Below are 26,355 nucleotides of genomic sequence, written 5' to 3'. Positions count from 1 at the left end.
CCGACACGGCATGCCAAAATATGGTGCCTCAAGAGATGAATTTTTTAGAGTACATTCATTTTATATTAACCCCATCTTCAGATGTTTACTATTTCCACATTATGAAACTTGTTTCTTTAATTGTAACATTTTACAATAGCTGTCTTAAAAACTTCTGTTCAAAATTCTGCAGTGACTTTATAAAGAAACAATATTCACAATGTGAAAATAAATGTAAACATACCAGGCACCCTGAAATGCAATCATGGAAAAATAAATGCCTATAAAAGCAACTGGCTGCAGCTAATTCATTATAAATTTCTTCCAAATTCAACAGTTGCAGTGTTTTAATATGCCCACAATGGACAAGAATTATTTTTCTAAGGTTGATATAAAGAACAGAAAAATATAATATGGCAATGAGATAGGCAATCTCAGTTGACAAGCAATTATGAATAACTTGGTAATTATTGGCCACATGCAGGTCATTCAAGAGTTTAAAGTATAGTATGTTAATATCCACAAGCATTGCTAGCAAACATTTTCTAAACATTTGTCTAAAAATAACAGGGGGAGTCAAACGAATAAATATTTTTTACAATTTCTTTTCTGAACAAAGGTGGAACACAAGTGTATCATTTTTCGACATGATTTTCCTGTCGTTCAACACAATTGCTCCAGCACGTAGAAAGTGCACAGATTTCTCCATCGTGCACTTTTACTACAACTCTTCATCGGAACAGAATTTCTTTCTTCCCATTGCCTCTCTGAGTGATCCAACATGTGGTAACCACTCAGCGCAAAGTCTGATGAGTATGGTGGATGTGGCAGAGTATCAACGTGTAGGTCATCGATGGTTGCAAGAGTCGCACTGGCCGTACGAGTACAAACACTGCCATGCTGAAGAATGACATCTGTTATCAGAAATTCCTTTCACTTTTATCTTATTGCAGGTTTTTTAACATATTGGAATACAATACACTGGTTGTGGTGTTCCTCCTAGTTGTGTAGTGTTCCAAGACAATGCTTCGTTCAGTCCCAAAAGAACATCACCAAAATTTTCCCTCCAGATGGCTGCATCCGAAGCTTCTTGGGTTTTTGGTAATGAGGAATGCTTGCTTACTCTCTTTGTGTCAAGTTTGTGGTATTGTAACAATTCTCGTGAAGAAGCCATAACTTTCTGCTTCAAAGTGATGGAAAAGTTCTTCACAAATGCCAGCAGGTCACACTTTCAGTTCTGAAATGAGCTGCTGTGGCACCCATCTTGCAACCACTTTGTGAAACTTAAGCACGTCATGAATGACGCAATGACTAATGTACAGATTTGTGGCTATTTGATTCAACGTCAAAAGGTGATTTTCCACCACAATGGCTTCAACTGCTGCAGTAGACTCGTGTCACAACACAGTGTGCCTAACCTGGGTACTGGGCATCTGTCAGAGAAGTCATGTCATTTCTGAACTTTCTACTCCACTCACGCACTTGCTGCAGTGATAGATATGCATCACTTACTGGACCTTCACAAGCCGATGGACTTCAATAGGTTTTGTACCTTCACTGATCAGAAAATGTATGACAGAACACTGTTCTTCCTTGGTGCAAGTTGCAAGTGGGGTAACCATTTTGAACCGGTACTGTTAGTCTGTAGTATGATGCCACCTGTAGGGCATTTCTTACATCATTGGTAATAGTACTGCCAACTTACAGAACAAAATGTCAATTTTTAATCACACTCTTAGATTTTAATTTGACTCCACTTCACATTTTTAATGACTGATTATGAGAATATCTGTAAAGCATTTTGGGCAAAATACAATGCGAGCACCTCACTCTCTCTCCTATAAATTTTCTTCCACGGGCCGGACTGAAACCATCCCACATTGCATTTGGCCCATGGGACACCAGCTGTGCACGCATGTTCTGAGGTAGGCAGTATAGGATATGTAATTTTAAGAAACCCAGCTACTAGTAATGTATTACTATAAGCAATCTGCACTATTTTTTACAAAATCAGTGAAAATAGCAACCATCTTACCACACATGTTGATGATCACTAGGAGCAAAAACAATATACATTTATCGTTCCTGGAAAAAAAAAGACATCTTTTCAATACTGTAGATGGACCCTGTGTGAAAGAAGATCTGCCAAACTGGGTGTGAAAGAAAAGGCAGCAGAACATGTTACACCAACAATTGTTAGAGACGCCACAAGCACTATGACTCTGAAGATCTCTATGTTGGAAAGATTTCGATGTAACTATGACTAAGCAGATTTCTGTTGTTGTAACTCTTTAAGACAAATGGGAGTTGACTGTCTGCAAGTTATCAGCTGATTCTTCTCATAAAATATCAAACTAATAACTAATTCTGTTGGTACATATTTGTAACTCATTTCATCAAAACATGAAGTGCCTGATTTGAAACTAAATATGTAACTTTGTATCACAGACATTGTTCCTTTACTTCATACGGCATGCAAATTAATTTCTTCAACCATAATTGTCTACCCTAAAGAATGTGTGTTCTGTAGAATGGCGTGTATCGAGTGCACTGTCATTAGTTTCTGCAGCTATCTCTGTTTTCTATCCAGTGTGTACCAAGAATTTTCTTTATTGGACACAATGTCTGCATAAAATTGAATACTAACTCTAATTACACCAGTATTTATAATCATTCTTCCAAGTAACTAGAATACTATCTTTCAAGTAGCCAGAATACTAATTTCTTTTGCCGGCCAGAGTGGCCGAGCGGTTAAAGGCGCTACAGTCTGGAACCGCACGACCGCTACGGTCGCAGGTTCGAATCCTGCCTCGGGCATGGATGTGTGTGATGTCCTTAGGTTAGTTAGGTTTAAGTAGTTCTAACTTCTAGGGGACTTATGACCACAGCAGTTGAGTCCCATAGTGCTCAGAGCCATTTGAACCATTTGAACTAATTTCTTTCCAAAAGGCTATTATCTTCAATGAATGGGTTAGAACATTTGTCATCCCTGAAGGAATGGTAATGTGTATCATAGACATTACTTCTGTCTTGTTTATAAAGTCCATTTAAAATGTTGTATATGCAGAACATCGAACCGTGCATAGCGCAGAATTGCAGTTGCAATACATGCTTAAAATCTATAAATTTTCCACGCATACAGAAAGTTTGAACATTGCATTGATATTGTGTTTTTAAAACAAAACAACTATCCACAGCACACAAAGCTTTCAAAAATTCTAATATAATGATAACCAGGAAAAAGAGTGTGTGTGTGTGTGTGTGTGTGTGTGTGTGTGTGTGGATTTTGGTCTCTATGCCTTCATGTTTAATTAGAAATAAAGGAAAGAAGGAAGATTAGGGTTTAACATCCTGTCAGCATAAAGGCCATTAGCAACAGATCACAAGCTCACGTTGTTGCAAGGACAGGAAAGGAAATCAGCCGTGCCCTTTCAAAGGAAGCACCCCAGCTTTTCCCTAGAGCGATTTAGGGAAATCTCGGAAAACCTAAATCCGGGTGGTCGCATGCAGGTTTAAATTGTCATCGTCCCAAATACGAGCCCAGTTTAATTGCATAAAATTGAAAAAAATAGTTACAGTGCACTCACATGTCTGCAGAACATCTGTGGTCAGAGCTCGGAGCAGAACAGGAGATAGGGATGCCAGCTGAACGAGGAAAGGCACAGTAGCATTTCTCTGTGGGGCCTCATCTGCCCCTCCAGGTTCCAAACTCCACTGAAATAAAAAGGAAATGAACAGAAGGAACAAATGGCATAAATATTTAAAAAAAGAAAATATTAATATTTCATATCATTTTCTAGGTACCTTAAAAAGCTCCAAAAGAGCAGTTCGAATATCTGCAAAATGGCTGCCAGCCAGATGACCAAGGATACCAACAACAGAATTTAGTTTTGGAGCCTGTAACATAGACAAGAAACATACATGCTCAGAACAATAGAAATGTAATTATAAAGAGAGAGAGAGAGAGAGGGGGGGGGGGGGGGGGAAGGAGAGAAAGAGAGAGAGAGAGAGAGAGAGAGAGAGAGAGAGATCAACAAACTTACAAAAAAAAAATTGGCAACACTTTTCTCAAACCCAACCATCACTCTCTTCAGTTAAAATTTCCGGGCTGACATCTCTGCTCAAACTCTTTGCCTTTACAAATGTCTGCTTGTGTCTTGTATGTATGGATGGATATGTGTGTGTGTGCGAGTGTACACCTGTCCTTTTTTCCCCCTAAGGTAAGTCTTTCCGCTCCCGGGATTGGAATGACTCCTTACCCTCTCCCTTAAAACCCATATCCTTTTGTCTTTCCTTCTCCTTCCCTATATATATATAGTTATAATAGAAGGAAACATTCCACGAAGGAAAAATATATCTAAAAACAAAGATGATGTGACTTACCAAATGAAAGTGCTGGCAGGTCGACAGACACACAAACGAACACAAACATACACACAAAATTCAAGCTTTCGCAACAAACTGTTGCCTCATCAGGAAAGAGGGAAGGAGAGGGAAAGACGAAAGGATGTGGGTTTTAAGGGAGAGGGTAAGGAGTCATTCCAGTCCCGGGAGCGGAAAGACTTACCTTAGGGGGAAAAAAGGACGGGTACACACTCGCACACACACACATATCCATCCACACATATACAGACACAAGCAGACATATTTAAAGACAAAGAGTTTGGGCAGAGATGTCAGTCGAGGCAGAAGTGCAGAGGCAAAGATGTTGCTGAATGACTGGTGAGGTATGAGTGGCGGCAACTTGAAATTAGCGGAGATTGGCCTGGTGGATAACGGGAAGAGAGGATATATTGAAGAGCAAGTTCCCATCTCCGGAGTTCGGATAGGTTGGTATTAGTAGGAAGTATCCAGATAACCCGGACGGTGTAACACTGCGCCAAGATGTGCTGGTCGTGCACCAAGGCATGTTTAGCCACAGGGTGATCCTCATTACCAACAAACACTGTCTGCCTGTGTCCATTCATGCGAATGGACAGTTTGTTGCTGGTCACTCCCACATAGAATGCATCACAGTGTAGGCAGGTCAGTTGGTAGATCACGTGGGTGCTTTCACACGTGGCTCTGCCTTTGATTGTGTACACCCTCCGGGTTACAGGACTGGAGTAGGTGGTGGTGGGAGGGTGCATGGGACAGGTTTTACACCGGGGGCGGTTACAAGGGTAGGAGCCAGAGGGTAGGGAAGGTGGTTTGGGGATTTCATAGGGATGAACTAAGAGGTTACGAAGGTTAGGTGGACGGCGGAAAGACACTCTTGGTGGAGTGGGGAGGATTTCATGAAGGATGGATCTCATTTAGCTTCAAACGTCCGTCCACATCAAACCCACCAACAAGCAACAGTACCTCCATTACGACAGCTGCCACCCATTCCACATCAAACGGTCCCTTCCCTACAGCCTAGGTCTTCGTGGCAAACGAATCTGCTCCAGTCCGGAATCCCTGAAGCATTACACCAACAACCTGACAACAGCTTTCGCATCCCGCAACTACCCTCCCGACCTGGTACAGAAGCAAATAACCAGAGCCACTTCCTCATCCTCTCAAACCCAGAACCTCCCACAGAAGAACCACAAAAGTGCCCCACTTGTGACAGGATACTTTCCGGGACTGGATCAGATTCTGAATGTGGCTCTCCAGCAGGGATACGACTTCCTCAAATCCTGCCCTGAAATGAGATCCATCCTTCATGAAATCCTCCCCACTCCACCAAGAGTGTCTTTCCGCCGTCCACCTAACCTTCGTAACCTCTTAGTTCATCCCTATGAAATCCCCAAACCACCTTCCCTACCCTCTGGCTCCTACCCTTGTAACCGCCCCCGGTGTAAAACCTGTCCCATGCACCCTCCCACCACCACCTACTCCAGTCCTGCAACCCGGAGGGTGTACACAATCAAAGGCAGAGCCACGTGTGAAAGCACTCACGTGATCTACCAACTGACCTGCCTACACTGTGATGCATTCTATGTGGGAATGACCAGCAACAAACTGTCCATTCGCATGAATGGACACAGGCAGACAGTGTTTGTTGGTAATGAGGATCACCCTGTGGCTAAACATGCCTTGGTGCACGACCAGCACATCTTGGCACAGTGTTACACCGTCCGGGTTATCTGGATACTTCCTACTAATACCAACCTATCCGAACTCCGGAGATGGGAACTTGCTCTTCAATATATCCTCTCTTCCCGTTATCCACCAATCTCCGCTAATTTCAAGTTGCCGCCACTCATACCTCACCAGTCATTCAGCAACATCTTTGCCTCTGCACTTCTGCCTCGACTGACATCTCTGCCCAAACTCTTTGTCTTTAAATATGTCTGCTTGTGTCTGTATATGTGTGGATGGATATGTGTGTGTGTGCGCGAGTGTGTACCCGTCCTTTTTTCCCCCTAAGGTAAGTCTTTCCGCTCCCGGGACTGGAATGACTCCTTACCCTCTCCCTTAAAACCCACATCCTTTCGTCTTTCCCTCTCCTTCCCTCTTTCCTGATGAGGCAACAGTTTGTTGCGAAAGCTTGAATTTTGTGTGTATGTTTGTGTTCGTTTGTGTGTCTGTCGACCTGCCAGCACTTTCATTTGGTAAGTCACATCATCTTTGTTTTTAGATATATATATATATATATATATATATATATATATAAAGAAAGATGATGAGACTTACCCAACAAAAGCGCTGGCAGGTCGATAGACACACAAATAAACACAAACAAAACTCTAGCTTTCGCAACCAACGGTTGCCTCGTCAGGAAAGAGGGAAGGAGAGGGAAAGACGAAAGGATGTGGGTTTTAAGGGAGAGGCTAAGGAGTCATTCCAGTCCCGGGAGCGGAAAGACTTACCTTAGGGGGAAAAAATGACAGGTTTACACTCGCACACACACACATATCCATCCACACATATACAGACACAAGCAGACATATTTAAAGACCAGACAAAAACAAAGATGATGTGACTTACCAAATGAAAGTGCTGGCAGGTCGACAGACACACAATCGAACACAAACATACACACAAAATTCAAGCTTTCGCAACAAACTGTTGCCTCATCGGGAAAGAGGGAAGGAGAGGGAAAGACGAAAGGATGTGGGTTTTAAGGGAGAGGGTAAGGAGTCATTCCAGTCCCGGGAGCGGAAAGACTTACCTTAGGGGGAAAAAAGGACGGGTATACACTCGCACACACACACATATCCATCCACACATATACAGACACAAGCAGACATATTTAAAGACAAAGAGTTTGGGCAGAGATGTCAGTCGAGGCAGAAGTGCAGAGGCAAAGATGTTGAATGACAGGTGAGGTATGAGTGGTGGCAACTTGAAATTAGCGGAGATTGAGGCCTGGTGGATAACGGGAAGAGAGGATATATTGAAGAGCAAGTTCCCATCTCCGGAGTTCGGATAGGTTGGTGTTAGTAGGAAGTATCCAGATAACCCGGACGGTGTAACACTGCGCCAAGATGTGCTGGTCGTGTACCAAGGCATGTTTAGCCACATGATGATTCTCATTGCCAACAAACACTGTCTGCCTGTGTCCATTCATGCGAATGGACAGTTTGTTGCTGGTCATTCCCACATAGAACGCATCACAGTGTAGGCAGGTCAGTTGGTAGATCACGTGGGTGCTTTCACACGTGGCTCTGCCTTTGATTGTGTACACCTTCCGGGTTACAGGACTGGAGTAGGTGGTGGTGGGAGGGTGCATGGGACAGGTTTTACACCGGGGGCGGTTACAAGGGTAGGAGCCAGAGGGTAGGGAAGGTGGTTTGGGGATTTCATAGGGATGAACTAAGAGGTTACGAAGGTTAGGTGGACGGCGGAAAGCCACTCTTGGTGGAGTCGGGAGGATTTCATGAAGGATGGATCTCATTTCAGGGCAGGATTTGAGGAAGTCGTATCCCTGCTGGAGAGCCACATTCAGAATCTGATCCAGTCCCGGAAAGTATCCTGTCACAAGAGGGGCACTTTTGTGGTTCTTCTGTTGGAGTTTCTGGGTTTGAGAGGATGAGGAAGTGGCTCTGGTTATTTGCTTCTGTACCAGGTCGGGAGGGTAGTTACGGGATGCGAAAGCTGTTGTCAGGTTGTTGGTGTAATGCTTCAGGGATTCCGGACTGGAGCAGATTCGTTTGCCACGAAGACCTAGGCTGTAGGGAAGGGACCGTTTGATGTGGAATGGGTGGCAGCTGTCGTAATGGAGGTACTGTTGCTTGTTGGTGGGTTTGATGTGGACGGACGTGTGAAGCTGGCCATCGGACAGGTGAAGGTCAACATCAAGGAAAGTGGCATGGGATTTGGAGTAGGACCAGGTGAATCTGATGGAACCAAAGGAGTTGAGGTTGGAGAGGAAATTCTGGAGTTCTTCTTCACTGTGAGTCCAGATCATGAAAATGTCACATCCGTTTCTACAAATTTCGTATGGCTGGTAGTAAACTCGTCATTGAGCTCCGCTAACCCCCCCCCCCTCCCCCTCCACCAAACCCACATAATAATAGCATGTGAGGTCATGTGCTTTATCATTCTGCCAGTAGTTCACCAATCAATTCTGATATTAGTTTGTGTCACTGTAAAGCTAATTTGTCAAATTTAAAGTGTGATGATAGAATACTTCATATAGTGAGTGATATAGGAAGAGTACTGCCACATTCCCTTAAAAGCTAATGATTTTCTGATTTTCTGTTTTTACCTGTCTCTGATGTAATTGATAAGTGTAGGTGTTCCACAAGTGCAGTCTTTTCCAGTTTGCATACTTTCCTCATTATTTTTTTCTCTCGCCCATCTCCTCTAACTGCATCAGATAATCATTTCACACTGTTATCATATTACACATTTCTTGGCTATGGAAAGCTGTGCCTGCACAGCTCATCGCGCATTGCACTTTGAGAAAGAGTTTGTCAATTTAAAGGTTTCAGTAATCACTGATTTTGTTCAGTGTTTGCTTCCATTACTTCTGATTCTGACAATTAGACATCTGTTTAAGAAGTATTGTATAATATAAATGTCTTTTCATAAATAACCAATTACCTTAACACCCTCATCGGCAGATACATGTTGACAAAAATCTTTCAAACCACAAGAGAGAACTTTGGTAATAACAGTATGAGGAAAGCAACTTCCAACATGGGCAACAACCCAATCAAAGTGAGGTCTGTGAGCAACACTGGTATCTGTAATAAATAAATATTATGTCAGACAAGCAGCTCAAAAGTTAACATTGATAACAATATGCTGTATGAACACATACAAGACACACAGGCATAGTTAATAAAAATACATCAGAAAAATGTAAACAGCTCTCCGAACACAAGTGGGGAATGTGTATTTCTACACCAACTTTACTTCACTTCCATGACTGTGGATTCCGATGTCATTCTCTTGTTAAATAAGTATGTACAACTCTCCCTACAGGAGCTGTTAAATTTCTTGAACTTGCATATTCCACTCTCTGAAAAACCGTTAAACAAACAACCACACAAAAAATAACAAGATTGCAGAAACCTAACAGACACATACAAAAACTGATGGGTGTGCTGGCTTTTAAAACACTGAGTCCCTGGAACTAAGAGAGAGAAAACGGCTTAAGCAACATTTCTACTCACACATTAGGCAGACCTAAATTACTTGCAGCAGCATAATAGACACACACACAAACTTTTAAACCTTGAGTTCCGCAGACTTACAGAAGAAGAAAGAAACAACTTAAGTAACAGTTCTACTCACACGTTATGTAGGACTCAATCACTTGGGGTGTAATGTGCCATTCCAGTAGAGTGATGTGTAACCCTATGTCTACCTAGCCGATGAATGATGATCACAGTAGTTGAAACCATTTATTAATTAATTAATTAAATAGTTAGCCCCCCAAGTAACACAATTTGGTTGGATGCTGCACATTTTCAAGATGGGACAGTACTTTCAGTGTGTTCACAACTTGAGGTGCCTGCAGGGCTTTGCTTTTTTTCCCTGTTTCAGAGTACCGGCTTGGGGTAGCAAGGCATATCACTGAGTAAGCAGCACCCTGTGATAATACCGATGACATTGTAGCGAACAAAAGAAGTAGACAAAATTCTGAAATAATTTTTTCATTCATATAATGTCAAAGTCTGTTGTTTGGTGTCAAACTAAATGGAGAAGCAATGTTTTCTGTTACTAATGGTTGCAATGTTGAAATGTCGAATACAATATAAACAGCCGTTAAAAGAAGTGTGGTGTAGTTCTTAACAAATTTGAAATTACTTGAAGGTTTTAAGTTTCCAGCACAGGTACAATTTCAAACAAGGGGAATATTGCATTCTGGCACTCTTGCGCTAGGACTGAGAATAATTCTATGGTGGTATTCGACAAAAATGAAGATGAAAAATCCCGATTAAATCAAATAATTGAAGATTTATCAAGGAATATCGCTGCTGCGATGAGCAACAAAGTCAACAGCAGAACATTATGTTAAAATAAATAAGTAGTACATTCAAGAAAGATAGAGAGATTTCAGAAGAAATAATTTGTTGATAATCGATAACTAAATTAACTGACAGCTATCATGTCGCAGAATACTTAATGTCTATGACCCAGCAAGATAGGTGGCTGACACTGTACAGGACTACAACAGTTACATCAGGTCCACAACAAAGGACAATTTCCACATCTGCTGCAGATTTATCAACGGCAGTCCCGTTCTCCAGTCACTAGTGCACGTTTAAAGGTTAAAGTGGATGAATTAAAAATTGAATTACAAGTACCCAACCAGAAATTCTATCAACTTATTATTGATTCCCATGTAGAAAACATAGAAATAAATAATAGAATATCTGAACTACAGTCCAACATTCTAAATATAACAAGGGAATTACATTTTAGGATATCTGTATGGCCTGATTAGTGATAAAGCCATTAATTACTGGTTTTGTCAAATTAAATAGTGTGACAAACTTCAGAAACAAGTGCTGGTTTGAATATCTTGGGACAGAATACAGATTTAACTAAGATAGACATCTTGTGCCACACTTTCTCAGTTTTCAAGCAGTGTAGTAGTGATTTATTTGAACAAACGGTTCAACAACACCTTTCTTTCATGAGATAATGTAGCTAATCAACATCCAAATTAGAGTCAAAAGAGATCAATGAAATCCACAGCAGCATAAACTGATGTTAGTTTTGGCAACACAATGGAAGTTGTAGATAGGGAATATGTTTTGGTCACTGTCAGGGGAAGGTAGATGAGTACTTAAGAGACAGAAAGAAAGGTAATCAGGTACGAGTTTGCAATAAGGTAAGAGTAAGTAATCTCAAAATACAGGAGAAAAGAGGAGCGATGAGAGGCGTGTTGGAAGTCTATTCTCAGATTCATCAGGCGCATTTTCCCTGGTGTTATGGCAGATATTTACAACTTCGTTTTAGCATTGTGTTGCTAGAGTCAGCCCAAACAATTACTACTTGTCATATCTTCCATGTGCCAACAAGAAGCATCGGTTTGTATCCCAATATAAAAAATTATTTTTAAATAAGAATTTTACATGCCCCTTTGACACGGTGCTACCAAATTAGTCTAGTTCTGATATTTGTTTTATCGATATGTATTAGTGGGGACAGTAAAACATGAAGAATAAACACCAATTCATCAGTGAGTCAGTAGCACAGCATGCTTGGCATTAACAGTCACCATGGGCCTGGGCAGTGTTGTTGTTGCTGGAGTACTGATTATTCTTTGAGTTTTATTGTCCCTGTTAATTAATTAATTTATTAATTTATTTTTATTTATTTATATACTTGTTCCATAGATATTTCATGTGAGCAAGTCACTCAGATGTGGAAAGTGTCAACGTACATAATAAAATACATAGAATAAAGACATTGTTATAGTATTAATAACAGTGCACAAAAGTCATACTTATTGGCTTAAAAACTAGTCAACATAAATGTGAAGATAGCAGTTTCATATTTAGGGCATTATTGCATCTATTGTAACTTTGAACAGTAATCAAAACTTCCCACTTTGGTTTTACAAGTGACCCAAAAACGGAAATGAGAAAAACAGGAATTTTTACATTAGGGCATTATTACATTAGTTTAACAGTAAACAGTGTCAAAACTTTTAATAACATCTTTCCAATCTGGGTTTCACTTATTTCTCTGAAAGAATTCCTCTAGTGAATAAAGTGAGGTCTCAAGTAAATAATTTTTCAAGCTACGTTTAAATACTGATGTACTACTCTTTATACTTTTGATGCTGTTGGGTAGGGAATTGAAAATTTTCGTTCCAGCGTACTTTACCCCTTTCTGAATAAGTGTCAAGTTCTTTAACTCACAGTGGAAATCCTCTTTGCTTCTGGTGTTACGTTCATGATGTAGGCAATACGTTTCATACAGAGTGGGGTTATTTATTATGAAGCACATCAGTGAAAATATGTACTGAGATGTTGCTGTCAGTATTTCAAGTCGTTTAAAAAGATTTCGACATGAGGTTCGTGGGGGTACACCACAAATGATTCTTATTGCTCTTTTTTGTGCTGTGAGGATTTTCTTTGCGGCAGGTGTATTGCCCCAGAAGATGATGCCATAACACATGACTGAATGAAAATAGCCAAAGTAAGCTGACTTTGAGATGGTAATGTCATTGAAGCGTGACAAAATTTGTAAAGCAAATGTTGCCGACGTCAGCCGTTTTAATGTTTGTAGGACGTGATGTTCGCAGTTCAGCCTACTGTCCACGTATATGCCTGGGAATTTTGATAAGTACACTTGCTTTATCATCTGATCATTCTGTGTGATAACTATTTCTTTTGGGTTTTTGTGGGTTGTCTGGAACTGGATCAAATTTTTTTTTTTTTTTTCCAGGTTTATTGAAAGGGAGTTAATACTAAACCAACCCAGAACTTCTTTAAGGATATCATTGACCTTGGATTCTAAGTCAGTAGTTGACACATTATCCACCACAATGCTCGTATCATCAGCGAACATTGTAAATTTACACTGCTTATTGATGGATAAAGGCAGGTCATTAATATATATGAGGAACAGCAAGGGCCCAAGCACTGATCCCTGTGGCACTCCATGCTGCACAATTCCCCACTCAGAATCCACTATATACAGGGTGATTCAAAAAGAATACCACAACTTTAAAAATGTGTATTTAATGAAAGAAACATAATATAACCTTCTGTTATACATCATTACAAAGAGTATTTAAAAAGGTTATTTTTCACTAAAAAACAAGTTCAGAGATGTTCAATGTGGCCCACTCCAGACACTCGAGCAATATCAACCCGATACTCCAACTCGTTCCACACTCTCTGTAGCATATCAGGCGTAACAGTTTGAATAGCTGCTGTTATTTCTCATTTCAAATCATCAATGGTGGCTGGGAGAGGTGGCCGAAACACCATATCCTTAACATACCCCCATAAGAAAAAATCGCAGGGGGGTAAGATCAGGGCTTCTTGGAGGCCAGTGATGAAGTGCTCTGTCACGGGCTGCCTGGCGGCCGATCCATCGCCTCGGGTAGTTGATGTTCAGGTTTCATAACTAACCTTTTTCGTAGGACTCTCCATACAGTTGATTGTGGAATTTGCAGCTCTCTGCTAGCTCTGCGAGTCAATTTTCCTGGGCTGCGAACAAATGCTTGCTGGATGCGTGCTACATTTTCATCACTCGTTCTCGGCCGTACAGAACTTTTCCCTTTGCACAAACACCCATTCTCTGTAAACTGTTTATACCAACGTTTAATACACCACCTATCAGGAGGTTTAACACCATACTTCGTTCGAAATGCACGCTGAACAACTGTCGTCGATTCACTTCTGCCGTACTCAATAACACAAAAAGCTTTCTGTTGAGCGGTCGCCATCTTAGCATCAACTGACGCTGACGCCTAGTCAACAGCGCCTCAAGCAAACAAATGTACAACTAAATGAAACTTTATAGCTCCCTTAATTCGCCGACAGATAGTGCTTAGCTCTGCCTTTTGTCGTTGCAGAGTTTTAAATTCCTAAAGTTGTGGTATTCTTTTTGAATCACCCTGTATTATGATACACTATCTCAAACATCTAGAATAATCTCCTGCTTCCTATTTTCGAGGTTCGATTTTAACCAGTTCCCTACAGGTCCTGTAATTCCATAATGACAGGCCTTCTTGAAGAGTATCTGGTGATCTACACAGTCGAACGCCTTTGATAGGTCGCATAAGACACCAATTGGCAGCCTCTTGCTGTTTATAGACTCTAGATCATCATTTGTGAATGAGAAAATTGCGTTATCTATTGAAACTCCCTTTTGAAAACCAAACTGCTGACTGTTAATGATGTTCAGGTCACCAAGGTGTGCCACAATCCTGTTGTACAGAGCTTTTTCTAGGACTTTTGAAAATGTTGTTAATAGAGAGATAGGGCGATAGTTTGACACATTTGTAGCATCCCCTGCTTTGTACAGGGGCCTGACAACAGAGTATTTCATTCTGTCTGGAAACACTCCTTGTCGCATGGATGTGTTGCAGATGTGAGACAAAACTTCGGTCACTTCACTACAGCAAGCCTTCAACAGCTTGCTTGAAATATCGTCGATACCAGCAGAATGTTTATTTTTCAAAGACTGTATGATTTTTTTGATTTCATTGGCGGTAATGGGAAGCACACTTATTTGACTGAAAGGTTCTGGAAAATTATTTTTCATTATACAGGCAGCTTTATCTACAGAACCATGGCAAATTATCTGTGTTGGGACAGTTAAAAAATGTTGGTTAAAGATTTCAGCAATTTCCTCACCATTAGTTATCTCTGAGTTGTCAACAGTTAAAACAATATTTTTGTCTTTGGTGTAGTTTACAGTCCCTGTTTCTCTCTTTATCACATTCCAGATTGTTTTAATTTTATTTTCAGAATTAGTAATTTCAGATGCTATACACATACTTTTAGAGTTAAGGATATTGATAAAACAAATATTGCAATAGACTAATGAGGGACCACTCTATCGAATGAGCACGTAAAATTTAAGTTTAAAAATCATTTTGTCTCTACTGGGAAGCAAATTGACACTTTCCACTGACACTGAGCACCACATGAAAGATGTGATGAGCACCATTTAAGTTGGCTGACTTCAGCTACACAATGAAAAAATGAAATTGCAAATACCTCCTAAAACACCAGAGAAAATGCACCTGATGACTCTTAGGAGAGAGACCCCATATACTTACAAGCAGGATGCTATACTCTTACATACATAAACTAGCCTACTCCTGGCAGCTTAGCTCTCATGTGCGTTTGACATACTACCTTCATCACTATCTCTATGTCCTCCTCTTCCTCCCCCTATCTCTCTCCGTCAACCTCACCCTCTCATCTCTATCTATCCATCTCCTCCTCCCACTCTCTCTGTCTCTCAATCTCTTCCCTCCTCCCCCTCACTTTGTCCATCTCCTCCACCCCATATCTCCAAACATCTTATCCATCCACATCCACATCCTCCTCCTGCCCCCTCCCTCCCTCTCTGTCCAGCTTCTGCTCCCCTCCCCACATACATATCTTCCTCCCCCTGTGTGTGTGTGTGTGTGTGTGTGTGTGTGTGTGTGTGTGCGTGCGCGCGCACACACACACACACACACACACACACAGGGGGAGGAAGATATGTATGTGGGGAGGGGAGCAGAAGCTGGACAGAGAGGGAGGGAGGGGGCAGGAGGAGGATGTGGATGCGCGTCTCCATCTTCTCCTCCTCCATCATTCTCTAGTCGTCTTCTCCCTCACGTCTCCCTATCCATCTCTTCCTTCTTTTCTTTCTCAAACCACTTCCAGACACAATTGTTTTGTGGAAGGTTATATGATGTGTGAATGCCCTTCTGAGGCAAAAGGTGTCATTGATAGTTTCTACTGAGGTAGATACTACAGATTTTGAGGCTTACTCCAAAGTTGTAAAGTAGAGGAACCTACCTGAATTGTAGCAGTCTAGGTATACTGGATTTGGAAAAAAAAAAAAAATAATAATAATAATAATTAAAAAGGAGACAAGTGTCTGAGTTTTAAATACTGACCACAGTGTAAGATATAGTGAGGAAAGGAGTGTAGTATACAAAGCTAAAAAATTGCTGGTTGCTCAAAAATTTATCTGCAATTGCTTGATTGCATTGACCCAAAAAGAAGTAAAGCCATTACAAGATTTGTGCTGTTGTAAGAAATGCAATTTAAAGTCATTGCAAGATATATTCTATTGCATCAAGCCATTACAAAATATGTGCTGCTGTAAGGAATTAAATATCAATAATACAATAACACACAAAATACTAATGACTGTGCTCACCCAATTAAACAATATGGATGCCTACGTTTGAAGGTATACTTTAGTGAATTTTATAATGGGTTTATACATAAAGTAAGGAAAAGGTACCGTATTTACTCGAATCTAAGCCACACTCGAATCTAAGCCGCACCTGAAAAATGAGACTCGAAATAAAGGAAAAAAAAAACTCCCGAATCTAAGCCGCACCTGAAATTTGAGACTCGAAATTCAAGGGGAGAGAAAAGTTTTAGGCCACACCTCCAAATAGAAACAAAGTTGGTCCATTGTAATATGAGACACAATTTAGGTCGAATGAATGACGATACAGCTACAGTATTTTGGTTCGAGTCGTAACCTTAGCAGTTAAGCTTTACCACGTAGCCATTGCTATGCGTCAGGCGCTCCGTCCGTATTTATACGGGTACCCTTCCTTTTTCACGTGCTTCGTCTGGTTTGAATCGATTGCTTATTTTGCTTTGATCTGATAAGTGCCGTTTTCTTTGTTATAGGTGTTTGCGTCACTCTTAAGCTGAAAATGCATTACTGTACTGTGTCATGTATTGTTTGTCGCATTCTGATAGTGCGTGTTTACGGCCTGTCGCGGCTCGCGGCATGGCTTGCTTTTGCGCGCGCTACCGCCGCGTACAATTAAAAAAAAGAGAGAGAGAGGAATCGTCTCATTAGAGAAACAATGGCAAGAGACGTTACTTACACTGGAGTTAGGCGAAAATTTTCTCCGTTTGAAAATCTTTGCGGCCGCTTCTTTATTACATCAAATTCTGCACAGAAATTTGAGTCATCTTAGATTTAAAAATCTAGTCACTTGCCGTGCTTAATTTCTGACTGTAAAACGAATATAAACATGACACGATACGTATATTCTTCCGCGTTTGCTGTTGTCTCACTCTAGTTTCGTAGTTTATTAGGCAGAAGGATTTAAATGAGATAGCAGCAAACACGAAAGAATACATGGCAAAATGTTTATATTCGTATTATTCTTATGGTGAAGAGAATACTGTATGTGATTCAAATTTCATCAGGTTCCTATTAGCAACCATCTCTTCTCACAGATAGGAAAAAATTCAGAACATAGAGTTGGCCATATTGACAAACATCCCAAGCAGTCTTGCCAGTCAGATTTTCGTAGTACACTGAAATTGTGCTACATTCGAAGATGAACAATACGGAATTTGTATTTACTTCGTTGGATAATGTATGAAAATGCAGTGGTCGAAACTCGCGGCGGAGAAAAAAAGCTCGTCTTCCACTTTTTTTAAAAAAAATTATTTACTGACGCAGAGGTTTTGGCGCCAGTATTTATCTTTGTGCCTACAAAGCATGCCCGCATAGCGCTACGTATATTCGACGGCAGAAGTTAGTTGTGGTGGCACGTACCAACATTTTTCATAACTTCCTCTTGCTTTGCACTCGATTCTAAGCCGCAGGCGGTTTTTTGGATTACGAAAACCGGAAAAAAAGTGCGGCTTAGATTCGAGTAAATACGGTAACTGCTCACCTACAGAAGATTGATGCATGGGGCACAGTAACAGATAACAACATTCACACTATCTTTTGAGCACTAGCTCTTTTTCCAGCAATAGTACACACATTCACACACACTACCATGGTAAGATTGATTATTCATACTCAATTACTGAAAGCCATTGCCTGAGCTAATGGAGGTGGGGAGAGGGTAGGGAAGGATAAAGTTTTGTAGATTTAATTTATCAAATGACAAAAAAATCTGTTGAGAGTTTGTATTGTTTTCTAGTTGGTGGTAGCAAAAAATTGTCATAGGTTCTGTACAAAGAAATTTGAACTACTTTGAGTGTACTGAATGATATGCTTATATTTGAATAATTTTCTGTAGATGGTTATAAATTTACACAACGATGGCTAGCATAACTAATATGAATAGTCAAGCTTATACTTATATCTAAAAAGAAAGATGATGAGACTTACCAAACAAAAGCGCTGGCAGGTCGATAGACACACAAACAAACACAAACATACACACAAAATTCAAGCTTTCGCAACCAACGGTTGCCTCATCAGGAAAGAGGGAAGGAGAGGGAAAGACGAAAGGATTTGGGTTTTAAGGGAGAGGGTAAGGAGTTATTCCAATCCCAGGAGCGGAAAGACTTACCTTAGGGGGAAAAAAGGACAGGTATACACTTGCGCACACACACAAACATATCCATCCACATATACACAGACACAAGCAGACATTTGGCCTTTACAAATTTTTAAAACTAAGTATTTATGTAAATTTACAAACACCACTGTCAGCTCCTTATAAACTAGCAAAGTCCAGACCTGTTTCACAAAAACATTAAAGTCAAGCCAAATTCACATCCCTGGGTCAAAATATTCTGATAAATTGTAGCAGTGGCTAATAAGATGTCCTTTAACTTTATTTTTCAATAGCTAGGGAGCTTGTTACAACTTTTGCACTAGAAAATAAAAGTCCAATCTGAAGCATAAGGTAAGGATGCAGAATCTACAGGGAAATGCCTTTACTTCTGGTTTTGTGGTTGTAAATTCCATAGTTTTCCTAAATTCATTCTTGTTCTAACCCCAAATACCGTTAGGCAGTACATGCATTGGCATGTAAGTGTAATACACCCTTAGTCCCTGAAGATGCTTCAGCACGATGTTTAGCTTTAAATTTTACATTACTTGACCACGAACAACATTTACAGCCGAATGGGTTCTGTATGCTACCCCAAAACGAGATGATATCAGTGTCTAGTACAGTTTATAGTTTTCAACATCCTTATAACAGTTGTTTACTAAGCCAGTGCATGGACCACTTGGTTTCTTTCTGCCCTTATGTGAAAAACTCATAGTTGTAAACTGTAAAGATTTCGTAACACACTGTGGCATCAGACTGCACAATATCTACTAAAAACAATTATTATTGTTGATGTTGTTATTGTCATAGTATGGGATGAATTAACAGAAAGATATTTTGCATTCTTCAAAATTAAGCATGTAACAGTAATTTATGTGCACAAGAACATAATTTGTGGTTTGGGTTCCATGAGGCACAGATGTTCCCACGGGGAGGCACATTTATAGTGCTGATGGAAAAGATTAAATTATTTTCATTTAATGACATCCTGGAACTTTTATGTAGAGAACTGATGAATGTTTCCACACAAGAATAGTTATTAGACAAGATATCTGGAGCATGCTCTTTTGCAAAGAATGTGGGCAAGTGTCGACTGACAATCTCCTTCAAATCCTTCGTATCTGGTTGTATACAGAGGACAATATCCATCAACAAATTCTGATGTGTTCTGGTTAGTATGCCAGATTATGAACAATGGTAAGGCACACTCTTTTCATATTTTACGGATAAAATTAAGTTAGCAAACCAAGAAAGCAAAGCACTTTGTATTGTATCAAAACATGTGGTGTGTGCTAAAAACCTTTTCTGTGACAAATCTAAAGTGTTCAGTGAGAAAATTTACATGTGCAATGATAAGAATGCAGTGGGAATGTATTCACGTCTGTTGGGCGAATATAATGAAAACAAACACTCCAAACTGACATTTCACGTAAGTCACATCCAATGAAAATCTGTAATGCAACCATCTGTGTGGCATGCTTATAATTATGTATTATTTATATTTTAGGACAATTAATCTGTAAAAATCGTTGTAATGAAAGCATGAAATCATAACGATTTGAAACCTGTAACAGTACCCTTTTAATAAAGGAAGTGAATTGTGGCTGGTTGCTGTCTCAACACCATCAATAAAGCAAGAGAAATGTGTTATTTCTGCATGTTAAGAGTTACAAATCACGAAGGCTGCAGGACATCATGAATACAAATTAGTTTTTACAATTTTCAGGAAAGGGAGATAGGTTGAAAGGTTTTTCTACATGTTAGGTATTTCTGCATGTTAGAGTTATAAATCACAAAGGCTGTGGGACACCGTGAATACAAATTAGTTTTTACAGTTTTCAGGAGAGGGAGATAGGTTGAAAAGTCACGCAAGTATAGAACCAAAGTACTTAAGGCTCAGTATATGCATCTCATGCTCCATCCCACATGCATACTTCACAGATATCAATAGCACTACTTGTTATGTGATAGTGATGATAACAATAATAATCACAACAAATTGCACAAGAGAATATGTGAACAATAGTACAAAATCAATACAGCTTAAACTTTCCTCCATTTGATTAAAAACTATAACTTACCAAGCAAAGCATTAATGCAGTCTTCTATGTTGGAGTGCATAAGGCATGATAAGCATTGTGTAATAATATCAAGAAGTGATCGTGTTGCACAGCAAGACATCCACAGCTGCAAAGTATCATTCAAGCCAGCTGACATTGAGAGCTGTGATATGTTTGGGTAACGACTTGATATATCACCTGAAAATATGTTGACAAGTAGTTAGAAGTACAAATAATTCACTGTAAAGACAAAAAAGTTAAATCCATAACTACTACTCTCATCCTGGAGTCTGCATGATCTGCCCTTCCTTTTTGACACTCCCTAAGATATCCCCCTCTTCTCCCAGAGACGGGAACCATCTAGGATAGTATTCATATTTTTATGAGTGTCTTTTTGCAGTACTGAAATTTCTACTTCTGAAGTTCTGTCTGATCAGCAATTCTGTATTTGGTAAAGGACTAAATTGTATTTAAAAACTTAAAATTTTCATGTTGAATATCATGTCTTTGTTTTCCCAAAGTCAACAGTTTTCCTACGATTCAAGCAGGACTACTACTGATCCATTCACTTGATAACTGCCCTGATCTTATTGTCGTAGCACTATAGTAAGAAAGACAGTTAATGGGAAATAATTAGCAGGCAGCCTTGTGTGAGCCACTGTTAAGGACATATGGTCTGGGGTAGTTTTCGAGCACATGGATCAGTAGCTGGTGACGCATACTGGAGAATACACTTTTTTTTTAATGCGTGCACAGTCAGCTTTAACATACTCCAAAAAAATTACTGTTATTTTTGGGTTGTGTGCAGAGGTGTAAATTTGACTTGCATTTACAATATCATGTTACCAAATTCAAGAACAACCTGTTCAATATTTTTTCTGAAATTAAGTAAATTTTTAGGAGGCAAGCAGGATGGGCAAATGTCAGAAGGGAGGTGGTGAAATAAAAGAGTGAAATGCAGAAAACTTGGTCTACATTCTCGGAACTCGGGATATAGAAGGGTTTGCCCTGGGGAGAAAGTACAGGTCGAATGCCAGTCTAAGAGGTCTGGATAAAGAGAAGGCAGTCCGTGTTTGTGTGGCTGGTTCTGGCGAACAGGACCAGAGACAAACAGCGGAAGCAACCACACTTTATTTGTTTTGTCACATTTCCTACTGGCTAAAAGGTGGCATGATGATGAGCCCACAGTTCTCACACACACATAGGCCCTGTTGTAACATGCATTGGGAGAGTGTTTGAAACACGCAGCTGGACCTTCAGATTTGTGTGTGTGTGTGTGTGTGTGTGTGTGTGTGTGTGTGTAGAGTCCCTAGAATATTTCCCCTGCCTGGTGGGTCACTCCACAGATGATGATTTATGCATAAAAGATTGATAAAATTTAAACAGAAAGTACATACTTGGTTATAATATGTAATTCTTAAGGCAAACAAAGAACCTATTGTTCAAATCACTTTTAACACAAATAACATAAACTACTGAAGTTTATTACACTTTTAGAGAAATTTTAAGATTAATTATCATTTTCAGGAAGCCACAGCAATTTTGAGAAACAATGTGGGTACTTACGCTTTAGCAAGGAACATTCTTAAAAAAAAAAAAAAAAAAACTCTGCACCATAGTAATTTTTATTATAATCAAAAGAAATCGGACTACACTGGCTAGTGAATTGTAAAAAAAAACATTTGTCCTCTGTGTTTTTGCAATTACAGATTAAAGTTTTGACAAAGATAGATCCAGCCCACCCAGTTAGCCATGTGATCTAACGCACTGCTTTCCTGGTGGGAAGGCGTGCCAGTCCCTGGCGCGAGTCCGCCCGGTGGATTAGTGTCGAGGTCCGGTGTACTGACCAGTTTGTAGATGGTTTTTAAGGTGGTTTTCCATCTGTCTTGGAGCATGCGGGCTGGTTCCCCTTATTCCCCTCTGTTACACTATGTCGGTGATTGTAGCAGAAAAACTTTCTCCACGTACGCGTACACCATCATTACTCTACCCCGCAAACATTGGGGTTACACGCTTCTGGTGTGAGACGTTCCCGGGGGGGTCCACTGGGGGCTGAACTGCAGAATAGCCCTGGGTTCGGTGTGGAGCAGCGGTGGGGTGAGTGGACTGTTGTAGCCTGCTGTAGGGTTGTGTACCACTGTGGGCTATGGCAGGGACGAAGCCTCTCCGTCGTTTCTATGTGCCCAGTTCAATACACTACAATAAAATACAATAGATAGGTGCTTCATATCTATCTGAAATTAAAATATTACATGTTGCTGGATTCCCCAATATGCAGCTGGGAACTCATTTGGGTCAGCTAGAATAACAGGTCTTTGGATTGGCAGCCTGGAACAGCCAATCCAGATGATTAGAAAGATCTGAGAAGATAGCTTTTTTGTCATAAAAATGGTGATTATATACACTGGGATGACAACACATAAGCATCACGCTGCTGATTTAATCTGAGTTGAACAGTTCATCAACGGAATCCATGAAAGGGTTTTTCTAGTATGAAGTGTTTTAGACTATTTGCAGCAGAAAATGTGTCTGACTTCACCATTTTTTTGGATTTGGATATATGCAAGCAAATATTTTAATATTAAAAGTACAGTCATATGACATGATTTGTTAAGAGGCCCCAAAGAACAGGTTCAGCCATCTGAATTGGATAGGTGTGTCTACACTTTGCATCTGCAGGCATCTTTCCTCCATGACATGTGAATGCTGTCTGTTGTTTAAGTGCAACTGTGGGTGTCACATATGTGTTGGATGATAATGAGAGTAAGGGGAGGTTGAAACCCATTGCCAGCACATGGCCTGCTACTCTCAAATAGCAACAAGGGAGGGAGGGGAGGGGCACCCAGCTTAATGTCCCCATTTGACAGACCGATCGTCTTCAACTGTGTTGCATGCCCTATCTTCATGAGGCACAGCAGACACATTTGAAATTTATCCAGAACATTATCACAAAAACTGGTTATCAGGGTCTTTATACTACCACCACTCCTGTCCCTTTTGCCATAACGGCAAAGGGAAAATTGTCATCAGCACGCAACTTACTCAGACGGTTGCCCATCCAAGTACTGACCACACCCGACTTCTGCCAGGAACCAGTGTAGATATCACAGTGCAGCCACTAACAAGACATTAGAATTTAATACTGAAATGTTTGATCAGACTATTAGATAATTTGAAACTGTACCTCACAGTGACAGAATTGCTGTGAGTTTGTGTTGTAGCCTTAACTTAGAACATTCATTTAGAGAGTTACTCTGTTTGTATTTTGTAAGATGTGAGAAAATTCGGAATTGCTGAAATGTAGCAGAACTGAACAATATGACTGCTGTTTTCAGTGATGCTGGTAAGCAATGTTTCTTTGACACGGATCATCACTAACAGAAATTATTGCACCGTCTACAAATGAACTTTACTGTTTTAGGAGTCATATAAAATCAGTAAACAAACTTTCTTTTCTGAACTGCTTACAGATTTGTCACAATATCTGAACAGATGCATTACAATAAACAACATCGGTGTACAGGCCTTACAGTACTTTTCTGTGTGCTTTTCCTAATAATAAATGAGCTATTTTATTTTTCATCAAGTAGATAGCATAATACAAACATTTTCAGCAATATATATGCGGCATGTGCTAAAAATACTCCAGACCAACACGCAAGACAATGTCATTATTTTTACGTTCAGCGGGAAGAAATAACAGTATATTTATTTAGGCACTGAAAGATATCTTGTGTCAGCATATTCTAGTGTGAGAAAGCTTGGTTTACAAAACTCAAGTACCTCAAATGCTAAACTTCAATTGTTCAACTGTTTAGAAGCTGGACTGGACATGACACAGCTCCCGAGTTTCGGAAGTAAGCATGATCAATAAAATAAAGGCGACAATGCATTTGATTTTGTTTGACAAATAAGCAGAAATCAACTCAAAGAAAGAAGATTAAATAATCATACTTTCCAATATAAAAATAGTTTGAATGTTAATGTCTGGCATCAGAGAGCACAGATTATATTTATTAACATTAGAGATTACAGTTTGCAAAAAATTCTCACCAAGCAACTGCAGAGCCCAAGCTGATATTATAGGTGCCCAAGCTTCGGGATTTGAACTCACGAAGTTACACAAGACATCATGGATTTCTGATATAGTAGCATCTTCCTGGCTTGTGATGCCTGATGGAGTTCCATGATTTTGATCTGTCTAAAGATAATTGAAACAAGACATTTATAGGTTGTCTAACATAACACACATGAAATAAATTTATTCCATACATATGATTATTTTCTTTTTACTTGAGGAGAAGTTGTTTTGGATCCCGCCTCCCGCCCCCCTCTCTCAGCATGTGCGCATTACACACACACACACACACACACACACACACACACACACACACATACACTTATTTCCACTTATGTTTTTTCTGAATTATTGTTATAAAGGGGTTGGACAAAATTAAGTAATACGACATAAAATTCTGGTATACACATCTAGATAGTCTGGCTCACCTACAATATGCAGCACTGTATTTGTTCTTCTTTGAATTATAATGTGTGAGCAAGTGTATTGAGCCACCAGTGCGTCTGTGGTAATTGCAATGTTGTGTTGAGCTAGTGTCATGCTCAACACTTCAGACTTCCACTAAGGGATACAGATCAGCACCCACTTGGCAAAATTCTAACAACCTACTATGAATGAGATTTTCACTCTGCAGCAGAGTGTGCACTGATATGAAACTTCCTGGCAGATTAAAACTGTGTGCCCGACCGAGACTCGAACTCGGGACCTTTGCCTTTCGTGGGCAAGTGCTCTACCATCTGAGCTACCGAAGCACGACTCACTTCTGCCAGTAAAGCTGTGAGTACCGGGCGTGAGTCGTGCTTCGGTAGCTCAGATGGTAGAGCACTTGCCCACGAAAGGCAAAGGTCCCGAGTTCGAGTCTCGGTCGGGCACACAGTTTTAATCTGCCAGGAAGTTTCAACCTACTATGAGTATGGAGAGTGCCTGCATCTATAAACAGTTTTTCCTCAGTATAATGCTTTGATAACCATAGCTATGGAAAGAAACTGAAATTAACTAAAGAGACATGGGGCAAATAAGTTGGAAAGCCCAACAGCACTGACTGACCACCGTATCATCCTTAGCCAGTAGGTGTCACTGGATGCGGACATGGAGAGGCATGTGGTCCGTATACTGCTCTCCCAGCCACTGTCAGTTTTTGAGACAAAAGCTGCTACTTCTCAGTCAAGTAGCTCCTCAATTAGCTTCACAAGGGCTGGGTGCACCCCGTTTGCCAACAGCTCTCAGCAAACCCAAATGTCACCCACCCAAGTGCTAGCCAAGACCGACAGTGCTTAACTTTGGTGATCTGGTGGGAACTGGTGTCACCACTGCGCCAAGGCTGTGGGTTCTAGAGAACATACAGTCAACAAAAATTGCTTGATAGAATATATGTGAAAAAATATTCATTTCAGAATGTCTTCTCCCAACTGTGAAGCATGGTGGTAGTTCTGTAATTGTTTGCACAGTCATACTGTGTTTTTCGGTGGGTTTTATCAGCCTACTAAAACGAAATGTAACTGGTAATATCTGTTAAAGTGATCTGTCTATCAGTAGCATGGGCATTGTTTTCATCGGAAGACTGAACTTTCCAAGACGATAATGTCTCCAATTCTTGAGGGCAATATTATGGAAATGGAAGAGGATATAGATGAAGATGAAATGGGAGATATGATACTGCGTGAAGAGTTTGACAGAGCACTGAAAGACCTAAGTCGAAATAAGGCCCCGGGAGTAGACAACATTCCATTAGAACTACTGACAGCCTTGGGAGAGCCAGTCCTGACAAAACTCTACCATCTGGTGAGCAAGATGTATGAGACAGGCGAAATACCCTCAGACTTCAAGAAGAATATAATTATTCCAATCCCAAA

General features: G+C 40.2%; 1 protein-coding gene across 1 annotated transcript in view; it reads right to left on the bottom strand.

Moving 5' to 3' along the window:
* Positions 1-26,355, bottom strand: part of LOC126175549 (integrator complex subunit 5) — a 117,311-nt gene that overhangs the window by 56,150 nt on the left and 34,806 nt on the right. The window contains exons 3-7 of the mRNA XM_049922393.1: positions 24,478-24,625; positions 20,446-20,622; positions 8,995-9,137; positions 3,784-3,876; positions 3,567-3,693 (exon numbers count right to left, since the gene is read on the bottom strand). Coding sequence (XP_049778350.1) covers positions 3,567-3,693; positions 3,784-3,876; positions 8,995-9,137; positions 20,446-20,622; positions 24,478-24,625 — 688 coding nt within the window. The remainder of the gene's footprint in view (positions 1-3,566; positions 3,694-3,783; positions 3,877-8,994; positions 9,138-20,445; positions 20,623-24,477; positions 24,626-26,355) is intronic.

Source organism: Schistocerca cancellata, chromosome 3 (genome assembly GCF_023864275.1).
Source record: "Schistocerca cancellata isolate TAMUIC-IGC-003103 chromosome 3, iqSchCanc2.1, whole genome shotgun sequence".
Classification (NCBI taxonomy): domain Eukaryota; kingdom Metazoa; phylum Arthropoda; class Insecta; order Orthoptera; family Acrididae; genus Schistocerca; species Schistocerca cancellata.
The sequence above is the reverse complement of the archived record's forward strand: the minus strand, read 5'-3'. Positions and strand labels throughout refer to the sequence as shown.